Source organism: Salvelinus alpinus, chromosome 4 (assembly GCF_045679555.1).
Source record: "Salvelinus alpinus chromosome 4, SLU_Salpinus.1, whole genome shotgun sequence".
NCBI lineage: Eukaryota > Metazoa > Chordata > Actinopteri > Salmoniformes > Salmonidae > Salvelinus > Salvelinus alpinus.
Window position 1 is genome coordinate 67,503,221 of NC_092089.1, and position 21,000 is coordinate 67,524,220.

A 21,000-nucleotide genomic window follows, 5' to 3' on the forward strand; every position below is an offset into this window, starting at 1 on the left:
GTGGAAATAAAGATTGGAATGTGGCCAGGCGGAGATCTGGCGCCACCATTTTTCATTTTCCTTTTTTAATCACTAGATTAAATAGCATTGTATTTACTTGAAGAGAAAAGGTGATGATAATATAGCGCTTTCTGTCCAGTTTCTAGGTTTCAAGTGATGAAATATCTGCCACAATTTTAGTATTTATTATTACTTTAAAATATTTTTGGGGAAATTTAAAAAAGTGCAGAGGCTGGGATATCCTGCCACTTTTTGAACCATGTTGATTTATGAGTCTGATTTCTTATGTCCAGTGATTTTAGAAGTCACTGTTCTGCCATTACATCCTTAGTCTTCTGAAGCTCAGTTGATAGAGAAGCACTTGGAATGCCAGTTTGATTCATTATTAATAATAATATTATTATTATAAATATAGAAAAAACAAGTCATACCAGAACGTGTTGTTACATTGACCACTATGTAACTGTACTAACTGATTGTCATGTGATGACGATTATTGAAACTGTTTACAGAGTTCCCACACCAGCGACGTTATCTAACAAAAAGCTATTTTAAGTGATATGGCTTGTGGAGAGACACACACAGCTTGTCGCTTGTGCACACGCATACGAACTGGGTGGTTCGAGCCCTGAATGCTGATTGGCTGTGTTAGGTTCTAAAATATTAGAGTAAGAACTTGAAGGACACTGTGAAAGCTTAAACCAAGTGTATTCTTCCCAAAGGATCAGACTGCTGAATTGACAAAAACATGTTTACAATAGTGCTGGTATTTGTACCCCACTTTGGGCGGAGTCTCCTCCTTCTCACTAAACATTGTATCTTTATTGCTAGGCAGGAAACTAAGTGATACGGGCAATAAACATTTCCTTCTCCCTTAACGTGACCTGACCTCAACCCCCTTCATCTCTAATCTATGGTTCTCTTCCCTTATCAATGCCTGCCACGTGATCGTTTCCATACTCAGTACATTCCAAGCTTAATTGCACCCACCATATACCTTCCCCCTACAGATAACCATTAACCTCTGGTGTGGCCCCTCGGCTATGGCACCCCTCAGGTCTCTATTATAACTAATGAATAATAACATTTAAAGTTCAGAAATCCAAACCCATCAGTCCCCCCTTTTTGAACATTTGACATCATACTGTTCAACATTACATAAACTTGGAAATCACTTTATAAATGGACAAACAATGATAATAAAACATGAACAAACAAAAAAATAAACATGATTAACATTCACCGTGAGGTTTAGAAACTCAGACTTATGGCCTCTGTTCCGTGATCACACCAAGCACACTCTCATTTCTCATAGAACACTGATAATAACATGTCCGCTGGAGCTGTTGACTTCTTCCATTTCAACTTTCTACTTCTGGTTCCTAAGAGAGTGATCGCATAAGACTTGAAAAGCAAAAAGAAGGCAGGAAACTAAGTGATACGGGCAATAAACATTTCCTTCTCCCTTAACGTGACCTGACCTCAACCCCCTTCATCTCTAATCTATGGTTCTCTTCCCTTATCAATGCCTGCCACGTGATCGTTTCCATACTCAGTACATTCCAAGCTTAATTGCACCCACCATATACCTTCCCCCTACAGATAACCATTAACCTCTGGTGTGGCCCCTCGGCTATGGCACCCCTCAGGTCTCTATTATAACTAATGAATAATAACATTTAAAGTTCAGAAATCCAAACCCATCAGTCCCCCCTTTTTGAACATTTGACATCATACTGTTCAACATTACATAAACTTGGAAATCACTTTATAAATGGACAAACAATGATAATAAAACATGAACAAACAAAAAAATAAACATGATTAACATTCACCGTGAGGTTTAGAAACTCAGACTTATGGCCTCTGTTCCGTGATCACACCAAGCACACTCTCATTTCTCATAGAACACTGATAATAACATGTCCGCTGGAGCTGTTGACTTCTTCCATTTCAACTTTCTACTTCTGGTTCCTAAGAGAGTGATCGCATAAGACTTGAAAAGCAAAAAGAAACACAAAACATAACAGTATTCACAGTGTGGTAAGCTATGCATAATTATATATGCATGAAAACCCAAAGTCTGATAACATGACAATTCCCACTCTCTCTTCGCCTGACACTATGCCCCCAGGATACTTTTCTGCTGGATTCCACAAAAATGAAGGCCCTAGAGAACCTCCTCATGCTTTCACCCAGTCTTCCCCTTTCCTGCCACAGGCTCCGAGAGGTGTTCCCAAGCCATATAATTTTCACTTTGTTCCCCATCTCCTTCTTTGCCACCTGATGGGCAAGTGCATAGCCCTAATCAACGCTACTCTTGAGAATGCCTCCAGAATGTTGTCCAGAGTACAATAACCCCAACATATATCCTTTCATCTGATGCATTAACCAAAAAGGCAACTAAACCCAACTATGGAGGTTAAAGTAGCTCCCAGACCCAAACCATCTGTATGTCTACAGTGGAATCTAGTCTTTCTCTCTCTCTCATTAGCTCCGCTTCCTCTGTCATGGCGTCTTCAAGCTCGCCCATTATGCAGCTGGACCTCACTTCACGTGAGAACTGTGAACCCACCGAGGAGAGACATGACGATGTTTACCGCTGCAGGTGCTGTAAGGAGTACTGCGTGTAGACCAGACCAACGCTGTCCCAACACTCCCGCCTGGTGTATCTTGATCTCCAGAATTCAGCTCGTGGTCCTCGGTTATCTGCTGCTCCTCATGTGCTGCTTCCACCTGGGAATATACACAATGCAATGCATTGGTCATTTCCTGACAACACAGACTCCCCTTAGCCCAGATCATTAATCTGTGACATGTATAACAGCACCCGGTACTCCCATCGGTCTCCCAGTTACCAAGCCATGTGGCATGAGTCCTCATAAAATGATATCCCAACAATGCTACTAAAATAACCCCGGCTACTACTGACACTGCCCGTGACGCGTACCTCAAACTCCCTCATTTGCGCCGTAGTCCAATTCCATGCTGTTACTATAGCCTCCTTTAATTACTGTCCCTACAGCGACTGCCGTGAGTAGCTACTGCATGGAATCTGTCAAGTGTTCGCTGGCTGTTATGAATAGGGAAAAGATGAATGAAGTTGGAAGGATATCCAACCTAAAAAACCTCTTGAGTCACAGGTTTCTTGAAAGTTGACAATAGTGTCTGAAATGCCAACACTATCTCTGCTACTCGCACCATGATCTGGGTATGTGTAACGTTCAGTTTAACTTCATAGTAGTCCCTATATTGTGCACAGTTAGCTCGCAGGAGAGTGAGGAGAGCTATCTCGTGTAACAATATACATAGTCTGGGGATGATACCACTCTATCACCACAACCTTAATTTATGAGCCCCACAGATCTCCACCCCAGTCACATTCCAGCTCACTTAACTTCTCTAGGGTATGTGGGATGGTAGCGTCCCACCTCGTCAACAGCCAGTGAAACTGCAGGGCGCCAAATTCAAAACAACAGAAATCCCATAATTTAAATTCCTCAAATTTACACCATTTTAAAGATACACTTGTTGTAAATCCAGCCAAAGTGTCCGATTTCAAAAAGGTTTTACGACGAATGCACACCAAACGATTATGTTAGGTATGAGCCAAGTCACAGAAAAAGACAGCCCTTTTTCCAGCCAAAGAGAAAAGTAACAAAAAGCAGAAATAAAAATATAATTCATGCCTTACCTTTGACAAGCTTCTGTTGTTGGCACTCCAATATGTCCCATAAACATCACAAATGGTCCTTTTGTTCGATTAATTACGTCGATATATATCCAAAATGTCAATTTATTTGGCGCATTTGATCCAGAAAAACACAGGTTCCAACTTGCTCAAACGTGACGACAAAATATCTCAAAGGTTACCTGTAAACTTTGCCAAAAAATTTCAAACTACTTTTGTAATACCACTTTAGGTATTTTTTAACGTTAATAATCGATACAATTGAAGACGGGATTATCTGTGTTCAATACAGGACAAAAACAAACGCAAGCATGCTTTCTGGTCTTGCGCCTCTATCAAACAGTACACATGAAGTGACACTTTTTCAAGATGGCCGTACTTCTTCATTACACAAAGGAATAACCTCAACCAATTTCTCAGGACTGTTGACATCCAGTGGAAGCCGTAGGAACTGCAAGCATGTCGCTTAGAAATCTGGTTTCCCAATAAACTCATTGAAAAGAGAGTGACCTCAACAACAACAAAAAATCTGAATGGTTTGTCCTCGGGTTTTCTCCTGCTAAATAAGTCCTGTTATACTCACAGACATGATTCAAACCGTTTTAGAAACTTCAGAGTGTTTTCTATCCAAATCTACTAACAATATGCATATCTTATCTTCTGGGGATGAGTAGCTGGCAGTTGAATTTGGGTATGCTTTTCATCCAAACGTGAAAATGCTGCCCCCTACCCTAGAGAAGTTAACAGCCTTATGTAAACATTATGTCTCAAACACAGAGCTCATGTGTACATCACTTCCTGCTACAGATACATTTGCACATATATCATTCCATCTAAACCATAACACACTAGTCACTACCCCTTATGCACTTCTACATTTATAAGCATACTAAGAAACATTCTTAAATCAATTAGTCAATGTACATCAGTCCCTACTGGAACAATGATCACACTTATGTTGCACGAAACCTAAAAACGTATTGACTTGAAAAGGAAAGAGGAAAAAGTTAATGTTTAATAATTTCACACCACCCTTGATGCGACTAAAACTGGGGAAAGAACCATCCATCCGTTACGTTCCAAGCCCATGTGATGCTGGTCTCCATGCCCGTCTCCTTCATTTTCATCCTTGGGTGTTAATGCAAGACTATGGGCCTTGTATGCAATTAATTGTACCGTATATAAGCAATCTAATCTATATATTAATGCGATTTAACATAAAATTCTGATCACATGGTAATAAATAAAAAAAAACGTACTGTTTGAACCAAGCTATCATCCAGTGAGTTTTCTAATAACCTCCCTGTCGGAGGACACTTAAAGATAAGGTTTCTAGAGGCTTCCTAGGCATAATACATTTGAGCAGTGCACCCACCCCTCACAGTTTGAGAACAATTCTCTCCCGCTGTATCCGAATTATAACTAAAACATTTGATAAATTATCCAACCCAAATTTAGAATGACTGTCCTCCGTGCTTTACTTTGAGTCTATCACTCGAATTCAATCTTCTCAACCTAGCACACATCACGGTTAGAATGTACGTTTATAAGTGGGACCTTTTATTGCCGGAAATAACTCTTCTCATTACAACACCACCCCTTTGTCCCTGTTTTCCTGTTGCGAGTGGCATGGTAATGAAAGATTGGTATCTCACTGCATTCTTAGTCTAGATTGTTCGCAGTGTGTAGACCTTCCTCAATACCACTCCCCTCCTCCCGGGACTTCCTCCTTCCCAACGACACATACAGTTGAAGGCAGAAGTTTACGTACACTTAGGTTGGAGTCATTAAAACTCATTTTCAACCACTCCACAAATTTCTTGTTAACAAACTATAGTTTTGGCAAGTCAGTTAGGACATCTACTTTGTGCATGACACAAGTCATTTTTCCAACAATTGTTTACAGACATATTATTTCACTTATAATTCACTGTATCACAATTTCAGTGGGTCAGAAGTTTACATACACTAAGTTGACTGTGCCTTTAAACAGCTTGGAAAATTCCAGAAAATTATGTCATGGCTTTAGAAGCTTCTGATAGGCTAATTGACATCATTTGAGTCAATTGGAGGTGTACCTGTGGATGTATTTCAAGGCCTACCTTCAAACTCAGTGTCTCTTGGCTTGACATCATGGCATGGGAAAATCTAAAGAAATCAGACCTCAGAAAATAAATGGTAGACCTCCACAAGTCTGGTTCATCCTTGGGAGCAATTTCCAAATGGCTGAAGGCACCACGTTCATCTGTACAAACAATAGTACGCAAGTATAAACACCATGGGACCACGCTGCCATCATACCGCTCAGGAAGGAGACGCGTTCTGTCTCCTAGAGATGAACGTATTTTGGTGCGAAAAGTGCAAATCAATCCCAGAACAACGGCAAAGGACCTTGTGAAGATGCTGTAGGAAACAGCTACAAAAGTATCTATATCCACAGTAAAACGAGTCCTATATCAACATAACCTGAAAGGCCGCTCAGCCTAGAAGAAGCCACTGCTCCAAAACCGCAATAAATCCAGACTACAGTTTGCAACTGCACATGGGGACAAAGATTGTACTTTTTGGAGAAATGTCCTCTGGTCTGATGAAACAAAAATATAATCGTTTGGCCATAATGACTATTGTTATGTTTGGAGGAAAAAGGGGGGAGGCTTGCAAGCCGAAGAACACCATCCCAACCGTGACTCACGGGGGTGGCAGCATCATGTTGTGCGGGTGCTTTGCTGCAGGAGGGACTGGTGCACTTCACAAAATAGATGGAAATGTACGTGGATATATTGAAGCAACATCTCAAGACATCAGTCAGGAAGTTAAAGCTTGGACGCAAATGGGTCTTCCAAATGGACAATGACCCCAAGCATACTTCCAAAGTTGTGGCAAAATGGCTTATGGACAACAAAGTCAAGGTATTGGAGTGGCCATCACAAAGCCCTGACCTCAATCCTTTAGACAATTTGTGGGCAGAACTGAAAAAGCGTGTGAGCAAGGAGGCCTACAAACCTGACTCCGTTACATCAGCGCTGTCAGGAGGAATGGGCCAAAATTCACCCAACTTATTGTAGGAAGCTTGTGGAAGGCTACCCAAAACGTTTGACCCAAGTTAAACAATTTAAAGGCAATGCTACCAAATATTAATTGAGTGTATGTAAACTTCTGAACCACTGGGAATGTGATGAAAGAAGTAAAAGCTGAAATAAATAATTCTCTCTACTATTATTCTGACATTTCACATTCTTAAAATAAAGTGGTGATCCTAACTGACTTAAGACAGGGAATTGTGAAAAACTAAGTTTAAATTTATTTGAGTAAGGTGTATGTAAACTTCCTACTTCAACTGTATGTAACTCTTGCCTGTCAGATTTGATGGCCCTTGGTAATGTCCCGATTTTTCAATATAAAGTAATCAGTTTTTCCCACGTACACAATTCTCTCACCATTCTGTCTGGTCCATTTCTCCCACCAGTACACCAGGAGCATGAGAGAAGTTTGTATGTTATCTCTCTCCACGCTCACTCCACATGCGCGGTCTCAGGACTCATGGCGCACTCCTGCCGCCCGTACCCAGGTTAATGGCTCGGACTCAGATTGGTGTGTTAAAAGTCACTGTCCCATTGAACGCCTTTGTTGCTCTTTCTTCAGCCGGTTTGTGGTCACATTATTCCTACCATGCATTAAGACACAATCTGACGTCACCTTCCATGATAACCTCGAGAGGACAGATCAGAACAACAGTTTAGTTCAATTCCTTTCTGATTCAGGAAATCCAGACAAGCGTCGACTATATGACAACTATTACATTCCCAATTTCCTTATTAACATTATCTCTACGACCAATGTCAAAGAGCATAACAACATACTGTTACTGTTGAAACCATTTTCAAAATTAGTTCATACTTCCTTATTTTACTGGCGACCTCTCGGAAGAGTTACCAGATCAGGGAGTTAGCACCATAACCCATGGGAGAATCCCAACCATCCAGCAGATCTTGTGAAATGTTGTATCGAAACAATGTCAAGAAATTAAATCAGCAATTCACATATCACAATCCATTTCATGAAATCAGCAATACACATCACAATCCATTTGGAGTAACTGTCAACCCTCATTAACATATATTTTTCCTTCTATATGCAGAGTAAACAAAATACATTTGTGTATTTACCCGAAGCCCTGGGGAACTGGTAGTTTCCCCTTTGAACACATGATTCACATTGTGATTCAAAATCGTGTTAAATCTAAAATAAACAAATTTGAATAACCCATCAACTTAGAATTACAACTCTTGATAACTCCATAAGGAAATAATGATATCTCATGAAGTAATGGTAAAATAGAATAGAGACTGGTGTTTCTCATTCATTTTATAATTAAATCCCACCTGTTTTGATCATTTCTAGTGAGATTGATCAGGCCTCACCAGAAAGTCAGGGTACAGGGCATCCAACACCATTAAATATTTCCTCTCCCCTTTCTTTCCCTGTCCTTCAGAAACCCTTTAAAACATGTAAAACATTTCCATCATTCTGCATACCCAATTTAAAACCAAATTGTAAAGACCCCACACAAAATAATTCCCACAGTATTAACACTACTAACGCATATTCATAACCAGTAAATTGTGTGTGGTAAACCGTAGGTCAAAAACACACATGAACAGGCCTTACTTATCTGTGAACTGTGTTTATGGCCTATTCCAGATACTTTTATACTTAACTGCTCTCCCCAAGACCACAGTCAATGAAACCCCCTCTTCTGGAAAAGAAAGTATACATTTCGTTAGCATTCACAATGCTACATCTTAGCGGGGCGGCAGGTTTCTAGTAACCGAAAGGTTGCAAGATCGAATCCCTGAGCTGACAAGGTAAAAATATGTTGTTCTGCCACTGAACAAGGCAGTTAACCCACTGTTCCTAGGCCGTCATTGAAAATATAAATTTGTTCTTAACTGACATGCCTAATTTAAATAAAGGTAACATTAAAAAAAAAAAAAAAATCAGCAATCCCAAATTATTAATTATAAACCAAAGATGATAATGGTAAGTCCACTGTCCTTACTCCAATCATTAAACGTTTGTTATAATCCACCCTAGCGTTTATCTTTTATTTCTCGCCACCGAGTCTAAGGATTCACTGGTCTCTTTTCCCCATGATTCTCCATAACCACCGCACCACCATTTTCATTTTAGGTTTGGTACCCCTATGCTAATTCCTAATTCCTCATGACCCCTCCACCCTTTCGTCCATTCTAGAAATCTATTTCAGAATAAGGCGACATAAAATGTCTCATGAGATTAACCCCCCCTAGGTTTTGGCCAGATCATTTTTATTTGTTACATCTTTAGAATACATCGTTCTGGCATTTCGCCTAGATTCTTAAACCCAAAATACTTTTTCCTTTGGCAAATTTAGCCAATATCTCATCATAAGGAATCGATGATATTTGATCCCTGGCATCTATTAAAAAGTTGTGTAAGATGTAATCTCTATGAACCACTATCGATCGTACTGACAATCATATTTCAACCCGCCAGGTGCCACACAAAACTCAGAAATAAAGATATAATTCATGTCTTACCTTTTGGAGAGCTTCTTCTGTTGGCACTCCAATATGTCCCATAAACATCACAAATGGTCCTTTTGTTCGATAAATTCTGTCATTATATCTCCAAAATGTTCATTTATTTGGCATGTTTGATTCAGAAAAACACCGGTTCCAACTCGCCCGACATGACTACACATTGTCTAATAAGTTACCTGTAAACTTTGTCCAAACATTTCAAACAACTGTCCTAATCCAACTTTAGGTATTTTTTAACGTAAATAATCAATCAAATTTAAGACGGGATAAACTGCGTTCAATAGCAGATAAAATGAAAGTGGAGCGAGCTTCAGGTTGCACGCCCCAACCACAACAGTACACTTGGCTATCCACCCAGATAGGAAATGGCTACTTCTTCATTACTCAAAGAAAAAACATCAACCAATTTCAAAAGACTGTTGACATTTAGTGGAAGCGATAGGAACTGCAAGCATATTTCTATTAAAACGGGCTTGCCATAGAAAACCAGTAGAAAACAGATTGACCTCAAAAAATAAATCCCCTGGATGGATTGGGCTCGGGGTTTCGCCTGCCAAATCAGTTCTGTTATACACAGACATTATTCAAACAGTTTTAGAAACTTCATAGTGTTTTCTATCCAAATCTACTAATAATATGGATATCCTAGCTTCTGGGCCTGAGTAGCAGGCAGTTTACTTTGGGCGCGCTTTTCATCCAGACGTGAAAATACCGCCCCCTAGCCCAAAGAGGTTTTAAAGCATCCTGCTCTATTTCATCCACTACCCCCGCAATTGCCGTTTTGATCACAGGCTTCAAACCTGCCATCAAAGCCGAAGTGCAAGTTCTATAAATGTACTCCCGTACCCAGTCTTTCTGTGGCTGAGCATCTACTAATTTCATTTTTATCGGTTATACTCTTCTGTTGATAAAACGCTGACATCAAAACACTTGTATATTGAGCTTGCAATTTGTCATTGTGCCATACCACAACAGCCTCTGAGTTCTTCATTTGATTAGAATTTTCCGTCAACAGAGAAGTGCTGCCCAATTTGATCCAGTTTGCTCAATTTTTCCCATATTCAAACCTAATTGGTAGAATGCTGGTGCGCTTCTTTCAGCGCCTCCATGGCTTTATTAAAATCCTCTAGCTCAGCTTTGCAGGGAGAATCGAAGGCCATCTGTCGCCATATCAATAATTATTATTCCCAAACCTCTCCCGACGGTGTCCAGTGTGTTTAGATTTCTTCACTCCCGTCTCTAATACACACCTTCTATTAACTATTTTCCAAGGTAGCGCTACCCACTTCCCCGGAGAATGGTTTGGTATTTGTGCCTATTGGCACTTAATACCTTGTGTTAGAACCAATACTAAAACCTCCACTTGGGACCTAAAGAACCAACCCTACACCATATGCACTGCTCAAAAAAATAAAGGGAACACTAAAATAACACATCCTAGATCTGAATGAATGAAATATTCTTATTAAATACTTTTTTCTTTACATAGTTGAATGTGCTGACAACAAAATCACACAAAAATGATCAATGGAAATCAAATTTATCAACCCATGGAGGTCTGGATTTGGAGTCACACTCAAAATTAAAGTGGAAAACCACACTACAGGCTGATCCAACTTTGATGTAATGTCCTTAAAACAAGTCAGAATGAGGCTCAGTAGTGTGTGTGGCCTCCACGTGCCTGTATGACCTCCCTACAACGCCTGGGCATGCTCCTGATGAGGTGGCGGATGGTCTCCTGAGGGATCTCCTCCCAGACCTGAACTAAAGCATCCGCCAACTCCTGGACAGTCTGTGGTGCAATGTGGCGTTGGTGGATGGAGCGAGACATGATGTCCCAGATGTGCTCAATTGGATTCAGGTCTGGGGAACGGGCGGGCCAGTCCATAGCATCAATGCCTTCCTCTTGCAGGAACTGCTGACACACTCCAGCCACATGAGGTCTAGCATTGTCTTGCATTAGGAGGAACCCAGGGCCAACCGCACCAGCATATGGTCTCACAAGGGGTCTGAGGATCTCATCTCGGTACCTAATGGCAGTCAGGCTACCTCTGGCGAGCACATGGAGGGCTGTGCGGCCCCCCAAAGAAATGCCACCCCACCCCATGACTGACCCACCGCCAAACCGGTCATGCTGGAGGATGTTGCAGGCAGCAGAACGTTCTCCACAACGTCTCCAGACTCTGTCACATGTGCTCAGTGTGAACCTGCTTTCATCTGTGAAGAGCACAGGGCGCCAGTGGCGAATTTGCCAATCTTGGTGTTCTCTGGCAAATGCCAAACGTCCTGCACGGTGTTGGGCTGTAAGCACAACCCCCACCTGTGGACGTCGGGCCCTCATACCACCCTCATGGAGTCTGTTTCTGACCGTTTGAGCAGACACATGCACATTTGTGGCCTGCTGGAGGTCATTTTGCAGGGCTCTGGCAGTGCTCCTCCTGCTCCTCCTTGCACAAAGGCGGAGGTAGCGGTCCTGCTGCTGGGTTGTTGCCCTCCTACGGCCTCCTCCACGTCTCCTGATGTACTGGCCTGTCTCCTGGTAGCGCCTCCATGCTCTGGACACTACGCTGACAGACACAGCAAACCTTCTTGCCACAGCTCGCATTGATGTGCCATCCTGGATGAGCTGCACTACCTGAGCCACTTGTGTGGGTTGTAGACTCCGTCTCATGCTACCACTAGAGTGAAAGCACCGCCAGCATTCAAAAGTGACCAAAACATCAGCCAGGAAGCATAGGAACTGAGAAGTGGTCTGTGGTCACCACCTGCAGAACCACTCCTTTATTGGGGGGTGTCTTGCTAATTGCCTATAATTTCCACCTGTTGTCTATTCCATTTGCACAACAGCATGTGAAATTTTATTGTCAATCAGTGTTGCTTCCTAAGTGGACAGTTTGATTTCACAGAAGTGTGATTGACTTGGAGTTACATTGTGTTGTTTAAGTGTTCCCTTTATTTTTTTGAGCAGTGTATTTACCTGGATCTCACAGAGGAAAACCTCCACTCGGGACCTATCCCTATGGAACCTGCCCTACACCATATATTTACGACCAGTCGTTACACAATGGGCCTACTGAATAAACTCAGGCTTTCTAGGTCCGTATCCTATAGTTGTTCAGCCTACAATTCTCATCTCCCCAAGATGTCAAAATGAGTGGAAACGGGTGTAGGAACTGTGCCTACCTAGTTTGTTGCCAGCTCTTGCTCCACTGATCCCGACGCTCTGGTTTGACTGTAAATCGTGGTGAATCCTGCCGACAACGCCAACTGTTAGGTTCTAATTATTAGAGTAAGAACTCGACGGACACTGAAAGCTTAAAACAAGTTTTATTCTTCCCAAAGGATCGAACAGCTGAAACGACAAAAACATGTTTACAATAGTGGTGGTATTTGTACCCCACTTTGGGCGGAGTCTCCTCCTCGCTAAACATTATCTTTATTGCTAGGCAAACTAAGTGATATGGGCAATAAACTTTTTTCCTTCTCCCTTAACGTGACCTGATCTCGACCCTCTTCATCACAAATCCATGGCTCTCTCCCCTTATCAATGCCTGCCACGTGATCGTTTTCCATACTCAGTACATTCCAGCATATTTGCACCCACAATATACCTTCCCCCTACAGATAACCATTAACCTTTGGTGTAGCCCCTCAGCTATGGCGCCCCTCAGGTCTCTCTAATGATTAATAACATTTAAAGTTCAGAAATCCATACCCATCAGCTGACAGCCGTGGTATATCGGACCGTATAACAAAAAAAATCTTATTACCGCTCTTATGATAGCAATAAGGGACCTCTGGGGTTTGTGGTATATGGCCAATATACCGCGGCTAAAGACTGTGTCCAGGCACTCCGCGTTGCGTCACGCTTAAGAACAGCACATAGCCGTGGTATATTGGCCATATACCACACCCTCTCGTGCCTTATTGCTTAAATAACCCCTCCTTGTCCTCCCTAGGGTTGCGTGGGGCGATGACCTTTGCCCTTTCCATCCGGGACACGGCTACCTACGCCCGTCAGATGATGTTCACAACCACCCTCCTCATCGTCTTCTTCACTGTATGGGTCTGTGGAGGTGGAACCACCCAGATGCTTTCCTGCCAGCACATACGGTAGGTCCACCGTGGGGGTCGAAAGTCAAAGTTTGGGGTTATTGGTGTATGTCTTTTTTTTTGCCTTCAAACTGAACCTTTTGATGTTTATTCTAATTTAGGATATACGCAGCACGTAGAGTTGTCTGTCCAGTTTCAGTATGATCGTCTGTGAACACTGATCTGGTAGACTCATTTATGTGTTTCTGCATTTCTAACAGTGTGGGTGTAGATTCGGACGCAGATAACTCAGTGAGTATTAAGCCTATGAAAATGGAGTTATTTGACTTGAATGCTGTAATCATCTGATTTTAATGTAGTGCTGTTGTTTTGAGTGGATCTCTGTATCTGTCTTTTCTGTGACTCTGTCTCCTCAGATGAGCATTACAGAGGGATCAGAGCGGCGGAGCACCAAACACGAGAGCGCCTGGCTCTTCAGGATCTGGTACAACTTTGACCACAAGTATCCTTTGGTGTCACTCCCATCAGCACACAGCAGATGGCACTCCAGTGACAGATTCATTTCACAGAGAAAGCATTTTTGTTCTCTATCCAGTAAATTAATGTGTGAGTATAAAACCATGATTTGTCCTGCATAACCAAAATGATCATGGATACAGTGCATTCGGAAAGTATTCAGACTCCTTAACTTTTTCCACATTTTGTTACGTTACAGCCTTTTCTAAAATGGGTTAAATAAAAAAATGTCCCTCAATCTACACAAAATACCCCATAATGATAAAGTGAAACAGGTTTTTAGAAATGTTTGCAAATGTACTAAAAATAAAAAAACAGATACCTTATTTACATAAGTATTCAAACCCTTTGCTATGAGACTCAAAATTGAGCTCAGGTGCATCCTGTTTCCATTGATCATCCTTGATGTTTCTACAACTTGACTGGAGTCCACATGTGGTAAATCCAATTGATTGGACATGATTTGAAAGACACACACCTGTCTATATAAGGTCCCACAGTTGACAGTGCATGTCAGAGCAAAACCAATCCATGAGGTCGAAGGAATTGTCCATAGAGCTCTGAGACAGGATTGTGTCAAGGCACAGATCTGGGGAAGGGTACCAAAACATTTCTGTAGCATTGAAGGTCCCCAAGTACACAGTGGCCTCCATAATTATTACATGGAAGAAGTTTAGAACCACCAAGACTCTTCCTAGAGCTGGCTGCCAGGCCAAACTGAGCAATCGGGGGAGAAGGGCCTTGGTCAGGGAGGTGACCAAGGACCCGATGGTCACTCTGACAGAGTTCCAGAGTATCTCTGTGGAGATGGGAGAACCTTCCAGAAGGACAGCGGTAAAGTGGCCAGACGGAAGCCACTCCTCAGTAAAAGGCACATCAACGCCTGCTTGGAGTTTGCCAAAAGACACCTAAAGGACCATGACAAATACGATTCTCTGTTCTGATGAAACCAAGATTGAACTCGTTGACCTGAATGCCAAGCGTCACATCTGGAAACCTGGCACCATCCCTATGGTGAAGCGTGGTGGCAGCAGCATGCTGTGGGGATGTTTTTCAGTGGCAGGGACTGGGAGACTGGTCAGGATCGAGGGAAAGATGAATGGAGCAAAGTACAGCGACATCCTTGATGAAACCCTGCTCCAGGGCACTTAGGACCCCAGACTGGGGTGAAGGTTCATCTTCCAACAGGACAATGGCCCTAAGCCTACAGCCAAGACGATGCAGGAGTGGCTTCGAAACAAGTCTCTGAATGTTCTTGAGTGGCCCGGACTAGAACCCGATCGAACATCTCTGGAGAGACCTGAAAATGGCTGTGCAGCGACGCTCCCCATCCAACCTGACAGAGCTTGAGAGGATCTGCAGAGAAGAATGGGAGAAACTCCCAAAATACAGGTGTGCCAAGCTTGTAGTGTCTGTAATCACTGCCAAAGGTGCTTCAACAAAGTACTGAGTAAAGGGGCTGAATAGTTACAGTACCAGTCAAAAGTTGACACACCTACTCGTTCAAGGGTTTTTCTTTATTTTTTATATTTTCTACATTGATGTCTTCACTTATTCTACAAACTATGAAATAACACATATGGAATCATGTAGAAACCAAAAAAAGTGTTAAACAGCAAAATATATTTTTTATTAGCCACCCTTTTTTCTTCATGACAGCTTTGCACACTCTTGGCATTCTCTAAACCAGCTTCATGAGGTAGTCACCTGGAATGCATTTCAATTAACAGGTGTGCCTTGTGTTGTGACAAAGCAGGGGTGGTATACAGAAGATAGGGCTATTTGGAAAAGGTGAGAATCCCACATGCAGAGATCATTGCTTCACCTACTCTGCGTCACAGAGACACAGCGATTGGACTGCAAAATCTCGAATTTGGACTCATCGGTCTAATTTCCATTGCTCGTGTTTCTTGGCCAAAGCAGGTCTCTATTTCTTATTGGTGTCCTTTAGTAGTGGTTTCTTTGCAGCAATTTGACCATGAAGGCCTGATTCACGCAGTCTCCTTTGAACAGTTGATGTTGAATGTGTCTGTTACTTGAATCCTGTGAAGCATTTATTTGGGCTGCAATCTGAGGTGCAGTTAATTGTCTATTTCTGAGGCTGGTAACTCTTATGAACTTATCCTCTGCAGCAGAGGTAGATCTGGGTCTTCCTTTCCTTTGGTAGTCCTCATGAGAGCTAGTTTCATAGCACTTGATGGTTTTTGCGGCTACACTTGGAAGAAACTTTCAAAGTTCTTGACATTTTCCCTGATTGACTGACCTTCATGTCTTAAAGTAATGATGGACTGTCGTTTCTCTTTGGTTATTTGAGCTGTTCTTGCCATAATATGGACTTGGTCTTTTACCAAATAGCCCTGTCTTCTGTATACCACCCCTACCATGTCACAACACAAGGCACACCTGTTAATTGAAATGCATTCCAGGTGACTACCTCATAAAGCTGGTTGAGAGAATGCCAAGAGTGTGCAAAGCTGTCATCAAGGCAAAGGGTGGCTACTTTGAAGAATCTCAAATATAAAATCTATTTTGATTTGTTTAACACAATTAAAGTTTTTGGGTGAAGTATTCACTATTATTATACAATGTAGAAAATACTAAAAATAAAAACTTTTGAATGAGTAGGTGTGTCAACTTTTGACTGGTATGGGGTATTATTTTGACCCCCATTATGGGGTGTTATTTGTGGATTGATTAGGGGGGGAAACAATTCAATCAATTTTAGAGTAGTGCTGTAATGTAACTGTGGAAAAAGTAAAGGAGTCTGAATACTTTCCAAATGCACTGTATACAGTATGTGTGCGCAATTACTGCAATAACATACTAGCCTACAGCAGTGGAGGCTGGTGTATTGAGGAAGAGGAGTATGGTTCACCTATAGTAAATCTCCATTACGTATTTGAGCAGTTTGTTTTGATTCTCTGTGACACAGTTGAGGCCTTGACTATAACCCCTCCAGCTACCTGAAGCCCATCCTGACCCACAGCGGCCCTCCTCTCACCGTCACCATGCCTGCCTGCTGTGGACCATTGGCCAGATGCCTCACCAGCCCACAGGCCTACGAGGTCAGTCGCCACAAACCATGTGTTCCTATTGACCCTGTGACCCTGTTAGGGGGATTATGGTAATAGCGATGACATGTCGTGTTTTCTTCTTTGTCTTAATGAGTATCACAATGGATCACGTATCAATGAATGTACTCGAATGAAGAGTTGCCTGTTTCATAAAAGCTAAAGAATTAGTTCAGTTATAATAGGAGTGTTTGATCAGTTAGAACTGGTGATGACATATTCTTAAATGTTCCTTTCTCTCTTTCCCGCCACCAGAACGAGTGCCAGCTGAAGGACGACGATTCGGACCTCATCCTGACGGACGGGGACATCAGCCTGACCTACGGTGACATCACGGTGAGCACGGACGCCAGCGGCGCCCACACCAGCGCCGGGCCCGCGGGCACCACCTCCGCCGTCATCTCCGCTGACGACCTGGACCGCGAGCTGACGTACGGTGACAACGAGCTGGTGATGAGGGGCACCCGCCTGGTCCTGCCCATGGACGACTCCGAGCCCCCCCTCGCGGACCCCCGACACCGTATGCGGATGTGAGGCGAAAGAGAGGCCAGATGACCAATTCACTCTACGTCCTGCTCACCTTAATCTGCAGGAATGAGATTAACTAAAATCAGCAAGAGACTGGTCTCTCTCTGTCTGTCTCTTTGACTGTGCCAGTCTGTCTTTCTCTGACTGTCTTTCTCTCTTTCCTTTTCTCTCATACCGCTCATCATCTCTTTCTCACTCTCCCTCACTCTCGTTCCTCTTTTGAGTTTCTCAAGTGGCTAATCCATGTCTCTACCTCATTCTTGTTTGCTAATTTTTACTCCTGTCGCCATCACTGTAATATAAAGTATTTATTCATGTTTTCTTTTGATTTGGTTAAACCGATAGCTTTTCTCAGTTTGTCTTCTAATAGGACCACACTGAAATCACGTGGCAATCTTGTCACAGTAGCGTTATAGAGGACTCAATACGAGTCTATGCGCATGCATTAGTCTATGTGGAGGTCACAGTACAACAGCTAGTTTGTCTCTGTATCACAAGGTGTATAATAACGGTGACATGCTAACTGTGCATGCTAAATTGTGCATCCTTTTTCTATGCGTGGGGAGTGAGAAGGTTGCGCGGCTGACTGAGTTTGTAGCCTTGTTTTTGGGTCTGATCCTGAATGTTACTGCCTTCTCTGTGCGATCCAAGGCATGCTGACTTGATTTAATGGCTCTGCGTTGCATTTTGTTGCTATGTGAATACGGTTACAATCAAGTGCCTCAGTGACCACTGTAGTTTATTTTCCCTTTTAGAAGTAATACACTCCTCCGTCCACAGGGTGGCGACGTTTTCTATGGGTGACAGGCTGTCTGCGTTTTGAGCCGTTGGGCTGTGGACTGTTACAATGTTAAAGCCTGGTTGAATGACAATGGAAGGACAGAGTTCAGTCTGGTTTAACCAGGCTAACAGTGTAACCTGGCGCACGTCTTGGACTTCCCACAACGACCTTGGACTGTGACTTTGGGAGGGTTTGACACCTTATTTTAGAAGCTGATGTCACTCACCACAGATGCAGAAAGAAGGGCTGTCGTTTTGAATACCAGATCCAAATCTCCCGTACGGTGAAAGCTAGTGCCATTTCCCCTGCATTGACATTTTATGAAAAGAGTGCAGACAGCCTCAAAATACTTTGTATGTATTTTGCAACATACTAGAAGTACTTTAGCTACATAACTAATTGTCACTGTAATTATACTATACTGTGTGTGTAACATGGTGAATATTTGATATTAGGGACTGCAATGTTACTATTATCAAACCTACTGTGGACTTTCTATCTGTGCTAAGCTCTTGCTTCCTACTGGCTAAGATCTATCTGGTTATTCACTGCGTTGAAGTAGTATACAGGGAACATGCTACAGTAGCTCTTGATCAAGGATCAAATTTGCTTTGTTTTTGTCAAATTTGTCTGGAATTGACATTTTGTGGATCAACAATGTTTAATCTATTTCATCACTTCTTATCCAATTCTATTTCAGATTGAATTTGCTTCATTTGGGATTGTTTATGGGAATGTCCATGTCAAAAGATTGATGGGCTGCTACTGTATGTACTGGACCGCAGTTCAACTGTTAACTGGCCTGAGTTACTGGTCTATTGGCTACGTTGTCCCTGATACTGTATGACGTTGTGATGTCTCGGATAGTATGTAGAAATCACTCACAATTTGAATAGGCAAGTTGGGGTAACATTTCGGATTAAATGATTCCGAATAGATATTTCGAGAAGAAAACAGAATGGTTGTACAAAAGGAATTTGTGCGAATCTTTTTGTGTAAAATAACACTAGTCTAATGTATCCTATATACCTCGCTGTATATTGTATGGGGTTTGGCCTGATTTATAGCTGATGCCTGGCCTCTGAGTAGCTCTTCTAAGCTTCTTGTCTATATGGGCTCTGCCTTGTGACTGGTCTGCGATCAGAGTGAGTAGCTCCTCTGAGCTGCTTGGCTTCATGTGCTCTACCCTTGTGACTGTTCTGGGATCAGCGGTGGCTGTTAATGTAGTGCAGCAGGAACTGTTGACAGGACACCTGCTTGGCAACGCACTGTTGATATGGATGGAATCAGGCACTGTGCCAGACAACACTACAGACGAGGGAGAGAGAATGAGGCAGGGTAGGAGCTGAGGAAAGAGAGGTAGAGATTAAGTGTACATTTTTCCTATAGTCCAAGCTATTAACTTTGCACCTGGGGTGGAGGGGAAGGTAAAGGGAGGGAGGGAAGGAAGGAAGAGGGAGGCCGTTTACTAGACATGCCTTGGTCTTCCCCTCAGTGTTACCTCCTGCTGTGCAGGAACCTCTGACGGCACGTGTCTTCTCTCTTCGTTTTTATCAGGCATGCCTCTTGACACCGCAACGTGCAGTTAATAATTTTTTCCCCTCTATTTTCTGTTTGTTTCCCTCCTATTTAAAAAAATAATAATCTTGATGAAGAAGGGAAATAAGGCAAAAGCATTGAGGATGTTGCAGCATTTGCACTTGTCTTTTGAGAATCGTTTGTTTCATTCTGCTTCGATTGTCTTGCATGTGACATTTGTCATACTTTTGAGCTGCTTTTAACTGGCTTTGAATTACATGTTGGGTTTATAATGAAATGAAAAGGAATACAGTGAAATATGATCCATTTATGTACAGGTTATTATGATCTATGTTACCAAGAGAAACAAGATTGGCCTCATTGCCTCATTCCTTTTCCATGCCATTGACTGTCTTCACAACAACAAAAAGGTCAAAAATCAGGAGTGTGTACCAGTCTACCACTGACAGATCTAATGTTGTAGGTCAAAAAAGCCCCTTGTAGGTCTACTTATATTTGCCAGTACTGTTCTTACAGTATGTGTTCCATTTTTTTAAATTTGAACTGTCAATGGTAACTTGTAATTAACTTGTTGACACTAGTCTGAAGTAGCTGACCAAAGGGGCTTGTTGTACTCTGTGTTTTCAGACTGTCCACTCTGTGTTTATACTGCTACTTCGCTGTTTGTGTGTGCGCATGTTGTCTACACCTAAGCGTGTGTGTGTGTGTCTGCTGTAATGCGTGTGTGTGCCACACTGTGCTCCCTCAGTGTTGCAGGTACTGACTGTTTACATCTCTGTAAATATTCCTCACCTGTTCCAAGTTGCGTGCAAAATGTTCAATAAACAGAATCCTGTGCTTTGGATTAAACCCCTCTGTAATCGTATCCTCATTGACTTGCTGATTACACATCAACGTTATGATGTAGACACGATCTAGTTGGCCTCTGAGAATGTAACGTTAGCTAATAGCTAACCAGATCAAGTCTCTGATGCAGACTTCTCCAGTCCAGACCTTCCCCTAAGATTTGGCTGGAATAAGAACAGAACAAAAAAAACTCTTAAATCATGCCAGTCATTTATCCACCAGCCTTGGCCCTCATCCCCTTTAGTACTGTATCGCAATACCCTTTAGGATGGACAGCCTGAGTCTCAAACCTACCTCTCCAGATCAGAGACTTCGGCGATGTCATTTACAAAATAGCCTCCAACACTCTACTCAGCAAACTGGATGCAGTCTATCACAGTGCCATCTGTTTTG

At 42.4% G+C, this 21,000-nt stretch overlaps 1 protein-coding gene across 1 annotated transcript in view; it reads left to right on the plus strand.

Annotated features, from left to right (window-relative positions):
* The window catches only part of LOC139574231 (sodium/hydrogen exchanger 6-like), a 29,710-nt gene extending 9,094 nt beyond the window's left edge, over nt 1-20,616 (plus strand). Inside the window, exons 12-16 of the mRNA XM_071398601.1 lie at nt 13,233-13,386; nt 13,587-13,617; nt 13,743-13,828; nt 16,802-16,907; nt 17,169-20,616. Of these exons, the coding sequence (XP_071254702.1) occupies nt 13,233-13,386; nt 13,587-13,617; nt 13,743-13,828; nt 16,802-16,907; nt 17,169-17,447 (656 nt within the window). The 3' untranslated portion in view covers nt 17,448-20,616. The remainder of the gene's footprint in view (nt 1-13,232; nt 13,387-13,586; nt 13,618-13,742; nt 13,829-16,801; nt 16,908-17,168) is intronic.
* Nucleotides 20,617-21,000: the final 384 nt, after the last annotated feature.